Source organism: Enoplosus armatus, chromosome 1 (assembly GCF_043641665.1).
Source record: "Enoplosus armatus isolate fEnoArm2 chromosome 1, fEnoArm2.hap1, whole genome shotgun sequence".
NCBI lineage: Eukaryota > Metazoa > Chordata > Actinopteri > Centrarchiformes > Enoplosidae > Enoplosus > Enoplosus armatus.
In genome coordinates, this window is record NC_092180.1 from 23775116 (window position 1) to 23785919 (window position 10804).

At 40.4% G+C, this 10804-nt stretch overlaps 1 protein-coding gene across 4 annotated transcripts; it reads right to left on the bottom strand.

Annotated features, from left to right (window-relative positions):
• Positions 1-834: 834 nt before the first annotated feature.
• gpib (glucose-6-phosphate isomerase b) lies at positions 835-8901 on the bottom strand. 4 transcript variants are annotated; one of them, XM_070906605.1, is made up of 18 exons: positions 8743-8901; positions 8464-8554; positions 8063-8131; positions 7641-7760; positions 7418-7501; positions 7130-7276; positions 6716-6787; positions 6582-6626; positions 6436-6489; positions 5783-5843; positions 4870-4913; positions 4589-4741; positions 4218-4347; positions 3996-4072; positions 3216-3317; positions 2821-2896; positions 1900-1966; positions 835-1283 (listed from the first exon to the last, which is right to left on the bottom strand). In XM_070906605.1, exons 1-18 carry the CDS (start codon positions 8859-8861, stop codon positions 1160-1162), a joined length of 1635 nt encoding a protein of 544 aa, XP_070762706.1. In that variant the 5' UTR covers positions 8862-8901; the 3' UTR covers positions 835-1159. The 4 variants fall into 4 exon arrangements, with proteins under 4 accessions (XP_070762706.1, XP_070762546.1, XP_070762627.1 ...); XM_070906445.1 differs by having other exon boundaries at positions 3216-3344; XM_070906526.1 differs by having other exon boundaries at positions 3216-3344; positions 6582-6622; positions 6712-6787.
• Between the last annotated feature and the right edge of the window lie 1903 nt (positions 8902-10804).

Here is a 10804-nt window from a genome sequence, read left to right on the forward strand (position 1 = left end):
AATAATCAGAAACATGTAAACTGACAGGCATCCTACTAATAATGAATCCTGAACATGACAATGAGGAGGGCTTTCTATCCTCAGACAAACTCACTTTCTTCTGTGTTTTCAGAGCCGGAGATAAAAAGGACAAGTTAGATTTGAAGTAAAGTATTGTTGCCTGGCAACAGCATTGAAAACCCGGCACTGTCTGGGGGTCTGAGGATTTTTTTTTTTTAACTTTCTGTTTTCCTCACACACACTCTGTAATTGTGCCCAGCAGTGAGTATGAGGAGGACGAAACATAATGAAATATGTTTGATCTTGTCAGTGAATTGTGGTTAACAGCATCACATGATGTACTGTGCGAGATGTTCTCTCTCATACCATTATCATATGTGATTCTATGTTTACAGGAGAAATTCACAGCCACACGTTGGCACACGACACTGAAACATTAAGCAAATTATATTTAATGATGTTTAAATATAGTGCCAGTGAGGAGTGGCTGGCAGTCCAGATGCTGTGTAGTCCAGCTGTTTGTTTTTCTTTCTAAATGGATGCTGTGGAGTCTGGGGATTTGTGGGGAGGAACAGTGCAGATGCACTGACCTTTGACCCTTTGTTCCACTAAATAAATGGTGGATTACTGGGTGGCTGGTTTGCTCCCAGTACATAAATCTGGCACTCTGATGCCATCTAGTGAGTTGTTGCTTACACAAGCGCAAGAGTTTTCTTTCAGCAGCACTTATTGCAGTAACAGCCATTTGTATATAGCAGCACAATGACCAGCTGCTGTGTCTGTGTGTGTTTATTTTTTACATTAGACCAGGTACGACTGACACTGAAACTGGCATTGTGTAAAGATATTCATTTCAGAAACAAGATTTCTTGTGAGAGCAGTGAGAGCATATTTCACTCTGCCTTCCACAACACTCTAATACAAAAAGCTTTTTTCCCGTCACAGTGGTGAACGAACAAACATAAAAAAAGACAGCGCTGTAGACAGTCACAACATTCAAAATGAGAGTAAAAACATACAGAGTGCCTCAACTTGACTGCGTGGGAGTTGACCAGCTGCCTCTGCGAGTCTCCTGTCAGTCTCCATGCAGCTCATGAGCTGATGAGATGGATAATGATGTGGAGTAAAGTGGAAGTTGTTTGGGGAGGACTGACTCGACTCAGGCAAAGTTATTCTTGAGGAAGTTGATGAGTCCGTTGGTGGAGGAGTCGTGGGAGTGGACCTCTGCGGTGTCCTTGAGCTCAGGCTCGATCTTCTTTGCGAGCTGTTTGCCCAGTTCGACTCTAATAATGTGGAGGAGAGTGGACACATGCAGAGGAGAGACGGTTGATTCAGTGGATGCTTGAAGGACACATGAAGGGTTTAATCCCAAACAGACCATTTCAGCCACATTAACATTAGTTTTTAATTGTATGTCCCATTTTTTTAAATGCTCATTTTAGAGATGACTTCCAATTTGAGGGGCAGGATTATAGGCTGCCAAAATAGTTCAGATAGATTTTTCAGCAACCCTTATACATTCTGAAACCATTACGCCCCTTTTCGCCAACTAAAATCATCATATTCCACATTTTCTGACAGTATCACATATATTCTGTATCCGTTTGTTCCAACTCTTTATTGAAGGTATATGATGCTTACGCTGAGTGAAATAATATTTCATGGCTGCACCATCCCATCAGATGGAAATATTCTAGATGGCTTGTGGATCATAGTATTTGTAGTAGTATTGCAGTATTGTGTATTTTGTGTAGTGTAGTATTTTTGGAAATAAGTATGCAGTGATTACTGGCTGCTGCTTGTAAAGAGCTGACAAAATGAAAGCTGCTCAATAAAACCAGTATCTTATCAACTGCATGTGTATAATGTATAGTATGTGTATAGTAAAAACTGTCTCACCCCCACTGGTCAAAACTGTTGATCTCCCACATTGCACCCTGGATGAAGATCTTGTGCTCATACATTGCTATAAAACAAGACAGAATAATCATTATCACAACAAAAAAACAACGACATAATTATACGTAATGCTGTACATCATATAACCTGTTCTCTGAGTTAGGCTTCCAAAGTACAAACAGACTGTTACTATGCAACCGTGTGCAGCTGACTGAATCTCATCTGTAAATTGTAGCAATATGAGATGATTACTGTTACTACTATCTAAAGATATCTAACTAAAGATGTTCTTAAGGTCTAATTTATAGTCTTATCTGCTATTGCTGTGCAGTGTGGGGCAATGCAACACACAGAGATCGTAGATTGTAGCATGGATGATTTTACAATGAGAGGGAGAGTGTGCTGTTCTACTTAATGTGATGGCCCGCAGTAGTAAAACACGCGAGACAGCATTCAATTGCACTATCTGGACAAATTCTAAAGTTCAAAAGGCCAATAAGCAAGCAGGACAAGCGGTTGTTAGTGCAACATCAACAAAAATTCCACATAAGCAATAGAGATTAACATCATTACGTGTTACCAAGGATGGAAACCGGGATGGTAGACAGACCTTGATAATGTGTTTAACATGTGTATTATAATTGATGTAGTAACAGTAGACTGTAAGCTCTAACTGTGGCTGACAACATACTTATTCTTGCACTGTCAATAAGTATGCATTAGTTTAGATATATATGGATATGTTTTTGTATATGAAATGTGTATGTAACTATGAATGGTCATGTATAACTGAGTCCAAATAATCCAAATCCAAATAAACAAAATAAAACTACCTCTATAACCACTAACAATAACAGTTCTTCCACTAATTCATGTTAATATCAGAGGCTGTAAATAACGAGAAACATTGTTTGCTCTCACCTATGAGTGCTCCGAGTGTGTGTGGGGTCAGTTTCTTGAAGATGATTGAGTTGGTTGGCCTGTTTCCTTGGAATACCTGAGTTAAACAATGAGAAATATGTCATAATACAGACCACTTTATAGATGCCATCGTCACAAATAAAAAAGTTTGGATTGCTGTGTTTGTTCATGGTCACTGGGGGGCACTACCTCCTGTGCTTTTTCAGTCCTGGTACTTACTCCAGTCTGCCCTTGGCACTACCTCAAATCAAGCATGATTTATTTTTTTCGAGTAACATGAGATGACCGCCTCTTCTCAAATTCAGGTTTAAGGTTGTTGTCATTGTTATGAGAGCTGCTGAGCACAGGGTGTTCATTCTCTAGAGTCAGTCATTTTTTTTCTTGATTCCACTCACTTTGTGTGGAAGGATTTTCTCCAGAGCCTCTCCACTCAGGCCGCCTGCCTCCAGCTCCTTCCTGGCCTCCTCTGTGGTCTTACCCTTCATAAGAGCTTCTGTCTGGGCCAGGAAGTTGGCCAGCAGGATCTACAGCCACATCAAACACACACACACACACAAACGTCTTCAGATACAGTATAGTTTGTGAGTGATGTTGACATGTTGCCTTTCAGACTTGTAGCGGATTCGCTACAACAATCTGTAATTTTGGTGGCAAAAACGTATATTTCTTTTATCTTTTTACAGTGGTTACAGTGTGAATTTCCTCATTATTGAGTTCTTCATGTATCTGACTAAGAATACACATTCAATTACACCTCAGCAAAGGGGTTAGAGCTCTGTAGAACTCCGATCGACACTCTTAGAGCACACAGAGGTTCAGTGTCCTTTTTCTTCAGCTGGCTCTTGTGGTGGAATCACATGTGACCTTTACAAATATGTATTCCTCAAGGTTTCCAGGCAATTAATACACACGCTAACTGCACACCACTGCAGCCGTAGCTTAGATCACTGTTTCACAATTTGGGCTCAAAATTCCTCAGAGGTCACAAGAAGTTGTTTTGTTTGAATTCAAAATAAATAACTCATAAAACTGCAAAACAAAATGTTTGTAGCATCTAGCGTTCAACCAGTGCTTAATTAAACAAATTTCCTCACAACAAGGAATCATCATTTCAGCAGGTATACTCTATAAAAGTCTCTACCCATTCAACAGGCCGCTTTATGACACAGTGGTACCTTGTGGTGCAGGCTGTCTCTGATAGGATGCTGTGACTGAGCTGGGATCAGGAAGTCAGAAGGCACCATGCGTGTTCCTGAGTTGGACACAGTTGGACTGCATTAGTGAAACATTTACTACATACAAGTAACCCACGGACTCATGGCATGAGGCTAACCAGCTAGCAATGCGTCTGAATCACCTACATGTTGCTGTGACTGAATAATGATTTTTGATGTTACCTTGATGGATGAGCTGGTAGAAGGCATGCTGCCCATTGGTTCCTGGCTCTCCCCACACTATTGGCCCGGTGTGGTAGTTTACACGTGCTCCATGGTTGGTGATGTACTTTCCATTTGACTCCATATCACCCTAGATAATAGATATTTATCAAAAATGTCACGTGTTCAATTCTCTCCAATGGGTGTGGATGATTAACACAGACAGTCCGTGTTAATATCACCGTCCATGCTAAGATTGAACACACAAAGCAATTCTCTCCTTGGTCAATGTGCCTGAGGAACCTCAATTCAAAATCATCTTTTAAATTCCTTATTCCTTATTCTCGGATGTTCTTACTGAAATCTTACTGTGAGCATTGTGGGGGGCAGACCTGTTGGAAGTAGGCAGTGAAGCGGTGCATGTACTGGTCGTAGGGCAACATGGCGTGTGTCTCAGCGTGGAAGAAGTTGATGTACCAGATGCCCAGCAGAGCCAGCAGCACGGGAGCGTTCTTATCCAGAGGAGCGGTGCGGAAGTGGTTGTCCTGCAGCAGAGGGAGGGATGCTAATTTATATTCATGTAGTCTGTGTCTTCTCTCCAGGAAGGCTCGTATGAATAGTTTTTCCACACTAGAGAGGTGGAGGACTGAACGTGTTGGAGAGAAGCACCTACCATCCAGTGAGCACCAGAAAGAAGTTTTTCAAAGTTGTCGAAGCCTGATGAGAAGAGGAGATGTGAGAGAGAAGTTAACTGACTGAATAAACTTTTGATTATATTTATGATATTGATTAAACAGTTGAACTGACTGTTGGGAACGATTCTTGTATTTTCAGTGTGTCATCCTATCCTAGACGAATTCCATGTGTAGAATTTTTAGTCATGCTAGCTGATGTGGCTCTGGGAAGGGCAATGTAGGTCAGTGAGACCGTCCACCACTTTGGTCAAGACTCAAATATTGCAACAGTTATTGGGGAGAAATTTTGTACAGACATTCTGGTTCCCAGATGATGAATCCTAATGACTTTGGTGATATATACTTTACCACCATGAGGTTGACATTTGTGCTTCTGAGTTGATTTGGTGCACACATTTATGTCCCCCTCAGGATGAATTGTTATAACTTTGTTGATCCCTTGACTTTTCATCTAGCGCCACCATCTGGTCTAAATTTGTATGTGTCCAATACTATGACCAAGTACCTGCTAATGACATTCCCATCAGATTCAGCTGTACTTGTACATGTGCTTGTGTTTAGTGCTATTTAGCAAAAGTTAGCATGCTAACATGTCACCAAGATGGTGACCAGATGGCAGACATTATACCTGCTAAACATTTAACGTTTTTGTGAGCATGCAGATGTTAGCATTTAGCTGAAAGCATCGCTGCTCAACCTCACAGAGCTGCTAGCATGGCTGTAGACTCTAAGTCTGTTATGTCATCACAGCATCTCTGAAATGAGTGGGATGTCTGCCACACTGTCTTTTTTGAGAATATCACTGGGAGGCACCAAGTTCAAAAATGTTCAAATTCAAAACATAGTGACTTTAAATTATTTAGTTTTAGTTAAAAAATACACTGTACATACCGATATGCAGAGCAATGGCCATTCCAATTGCAGACCACAAGGAGAAACGGCCACCAACCCACTAAAAGACAAAATTAAACAAAATACTGAAAATATATCCATACCTTATACAAAACTCCCAACTAACCATAAGATGGTTTGTACTACCCGTACACTCAGGACAAAAATAGCAATTTATTTAATAAGCATTAACATGAAGCACTTCATCATTTAGCTTTTGATCTTTTGCACAAGTCTAGTCCCGGTGGTCAAGTTTTTTCTCTCTCTCTTAGGGACTGAAAATACTGCGTACTCTGTACAAGTAATAAGTGTAAAACACTGGCTGTCATTTTCTTCTGTGACATAAAGGGCATATTATAGCTGTTACCCTTTAAATACCAACAATGTAACTGAATGCAGCTCCCTGACCTTTGATGCGACGCAGCCTTTACAGTAACCTCTGCAAGAGAGAAGGTCGCTACCAATAATAACTGAGTCTGAAGAGAGAGGCTTCTGATTACCCAGCAGCTGCTGGCCAGAGCGTCCGTCCCACCTACTTCACAGGTCAAAAGTCTAGCTTATTTATAGCTGCTGCCTACGGCCCCCATCACAGTCTGTGGATGAAGGCAGGACCCGCTGCACACAGTCTGCTTTAAGGCTTAAAGAGCACTCACATCCCAGAACTCAAACATGTTCTCTGTGTCGATGCCGAAGTCCTTTACTTTGGGCTGAGGGGGAGACAGAGAGCAGCAGGACCGTTAGGATCAGATGACAGGGCAGAGGGAGAAGGTTTAAACCTGTAAATAATGTTGCGACTTACTCCATTTGTGGAAAGGGCCACAAAGTGCTTGGCAACAGCAGCTTTCTGTTGATACATAGAGAGGATATGATTGGAGGACATCAATAAACCAACTAACAAAATGCTGCTGCTGTCTGAGGCTGCTGTGTACTCACATCTTTGGCATGTTCAAGGAACCATCCTTTGGCTGACTCAGCGTTGGTTATGGTCTCTTGGGTGGTGAATGTCTTTAAATGGAGAATTAGATAGTGTTCATATATAATGCAACTAAACGTATGATATAGATCTGCGTGGAAAAGAGGAGTTTCATTACAAAAAGACACATCAGCAGACAGATTCTCATTGTCTCTAAGATATTTACCATTAAATAATGAATGAATGGATGTACAGTATTTTGGAATAACTGTGAATAGACGTGTTAGCCAAACTCATCTGCCTGAATGGACACTTAACTTACAACTGCTCCGTTCCATGAAAGATTTTGTACAAACTGATGGTTTAAACATAAATATAAATTAGAAAGCACTTTTTCCTCAGATGTGAGATGTTAATCTGGTGCAACCAGCTACCTTGGATGCAATGATGAAGAGGGTTGTCTCGGCATCCAGCTGTGCCAGGGTTTTGGCGATGTGCGTTCCATCGATATTTGACACAAACCACACACGCGGTCCACCCTTCGAGTAAGGCTTCAGGGCCTCAGTCACCATCAGGGGCCCCTACAGTTCAAATCAATTCAAGTTCAAATTGAGATTAATTCAGATTCGGAATGAATATGTGAGCTGTCAGTCATGTGATGGCTCATTGAAATGTTGCCGTAAAATGCATCAAAAATACATCTTTCCATAAAATGCACTCACGAGGTCAGATCCTCCGATGCCAATGTTGACAACATCCGTGATGGCCTTTCCTGTGTAGCCCTTCCACTCACCGCTGCGAACTCTCTGCAACAGGTAAACACAATCATCGCAAACATTCACATCTTCATGAGCAGGATAACTACACCCATGCTGTGAAATGTGTAAACTGCAGTGCAACCTAGCTTAGTGATTTCGCATCTGTCTGTTGGTGCTTTTCACTCACATGACAGAAGCCCTTCATCTTCTCAAGAACTTTGTTGACATCTGGCATCACATCCTTGCCATCAACTATGATGGGAGTATTGGAGCGGTTCCTTAAAGCCACGTGGAGCACAGCGCGGCCCTTCATATAGGAAATAAAAACACACACAGACACTCTTACACTCAGCACTGTGGCACTGATATTTTATCATTGGCTGCATATACTATTGGTGATCAAGGAGTTGAAGATTACTCAACTGCTGCATTCACTGTATTCAATGTTCATTCTTTAAACAAACTCAAAACAAGCTTATGTGCAAGAGTCTTTGTGCCACATGGTGTAAATTCAGTGCCAGTGGCTGTCTCACGCCGCCAGGATAAATGTCAAGAGCTAAACACTGGTGTAAGTCAGGTTACAGCTGACATGTGGTCAACAATGAGCACCTCAGTAAAGTTGATCTTCTCTCCAGTGAACATCTTCTCTCTGGCAGCTTCAATGCCTCTTGACTTCGCCTGAAAAAGACAATAAATGTTAGTTCATTACAGATACATATCCAAACTGTATATGTCAGCAATGAAATTGTATATAGTGGTTATGATTGGTTATGATTGATGACCATTCTCTCCAATCAATGCATTCAGCTTGTGTACATAATATTCCCTCAAGATGAAGCCTGTAACAGATGAGCAGACCTCCACTTGCAGCTTGCTGCAAGGACTGATGGGATTTTGACATTACATCTGCCCCTTTCAGTTCTTAATCAAATTGCATTATTGGGAGCAAATAAGAAAACCACCTTAAGCATTTAAAAAGCCATAGGTAATTACAATATAAATTAATTTACCAGATCAACCAGCATTTTCATGACTTCATCAGTGATGAGATTCTTGGAGTAATCCAGAAGAATGTCTCCATCCTCAGTTTTCAGTGTTAGGCTGTCCAAACACAGAGAGACATCAGTGATTGTGACTGAAAACAAAAATATCCAAACAGCGTGAGTCTGTGGTCCAGCTGCATTAGAGCATTATCAAGTGAAATCACAAACATATAAAATATCTATATCCTGTTCAGTGATGCTGCATTTTTACCAAACAAACAAACGTTGTTTTAATAGGATGTATACCTGAGCTTGTTGAATCTCTCCTTGTCAGCCTCAAACATATGCCTCATGTTGAGGTTCAGGGCGTGGGCTGTGTACCAGTCCTGCAGCTTTTGGAAGTTGGTGTCCTGTGTGAGTCCCATGATGTCCAGTGGGGGCTTGCTGTGCTCCGCTGTGCTCAACTAGCCTGGGTGAGTGGGACCGAGCAGGTCAGAGGGAAAGCTTTTTGAAGGGCGTCCAGTCCAGATCCAAACTAGCCCCTCCTACAAGACATACACTATATTCGGGGCTTGTGCACGTCACACCTCCACACTGTCCTGCAGGGTTACTGTGCATGTTGGCAGGGGAGCTTCACTAGCACAGCAACACAGTGACATGTAGCTCAATGTGCTGCTCAAATCATCAGACAGCACAGTATTGCAGCGCATTCTCCTTTAACACTCATTGTAAATACATACATGAGCTGTCTACATTAGAAATAATCATTGCACAACACATTATCATTTACATTACAGACAACAGTGTGAGATTGACATCCACATTTCCTCCCCCTTTTTCTATCCTCAAATTGAGGCTACTCACTCATTTATTTGAATATTCATGTGATCTTTTTTAAGGTGTTTGTGAGGACCAAAACCAAAGTGCCCATGTTGTACATAATTGTACTGCACTATGTATTGTGTGTATGGTTTTGTATTTTGCATTGTATCACCAAAGAATCACTAAAGAACTGTGTGTTTTTACTTGATAAACTATAACAACAGTGTGTAAAAAAATGTTTGTTGTATGCTTTAACCAGACAATATTTTTAGCAAAGCACAAGCAGCCTTAACATTGAATCTTCACTCTAGTGTTTAGTTCCGGCTTCAAAAATATGTTATTCAAACCTTTCATTCATTTTTATTTCGCTCATTTACCTAAAGGGTCTGAGCCATGAACCTGTAGTTTTTGGTTCAGAAAATATGGTATTTTGTTGTTTTTGTTGTTGTAATTAAATAAAGTGTCTTCCTGTCCTATGAAAAAAATGTGTCAGCATATTCATATAATGATTATCATCAACAACCAGTTAGTGTCTGCCATAGTGATCTGGTCAAACACATAAAAGGGAATAATAACTATATGCATTAGATATCAACATCATAAATGTTTTATACAATACAAAGAACTCTAGACAAAAAGCTGGACAGGGAAAACAGAAAATACATTTCAGTGAAGCATGCTGTGTATTTTATATTCTATATTGATAAAGTCAAGTAAAACCTAATATAAGTGCAAATTGTGGCTTCCTCTGACTATCTGTCATTATCTGAACACAAAAGTTGAAACCCTTTTCAAAAGCATTGCAGATCAACATCATTCTACCATTAATATCACTAAAAGGAAGTGTAAAATGTTCTGGTCTCAGTAGGCAGGAATTAGTGAACTGCTCACGTCCACTAACTGTTGTGTCCAACAGCAATATGTGGACCTCAACGCCACCAAGTGACCGTTTAGTATAGAGTACAGGATGTAATATTCTTCATCCAACATTAGAGGGCGAGAAAGGCTTAGTCTGTAGCATGAACATATTATTCTTTTTTTAGGCATCGTCAGAATGGTAAATCTAAACAAGAACAACAGCAAAAGTGATTTGATCAAGGATGGACGTCCTAAAGAGCTGATCTGAATGGAATCATTTAAAAACATATATTGCTAATGTAGGCAGCTGATGTATTTAAGAAAGATTTACAATGAGTGCAACAATAGAATTAACTTTCCACATCACCAGCATAGCAAGCAAAATCCAGTAGATGCTGTGACTTTAGCAGCATATTGCACAGTACATTACCGAAATATGAAATGTATTAAACTTCTAATGGCTCATAATATTATTTGGTTATCCACTTTCCTTTTTAGAGTCTTTTGGAATTCCTGGGGAGCAGCTTTTTTTCCTGGAGGAAAAAACTGATTAATACTCACACCACTTCATATTGTTGAAATGTGTGTGTGATAACCATTTTAACCATTTTAATTTCGGGAATGGAATTTTAATTTCAAAATAAAGGCATTAACAAACCAAATCATGACGAATAGTTGGTGACTAAAT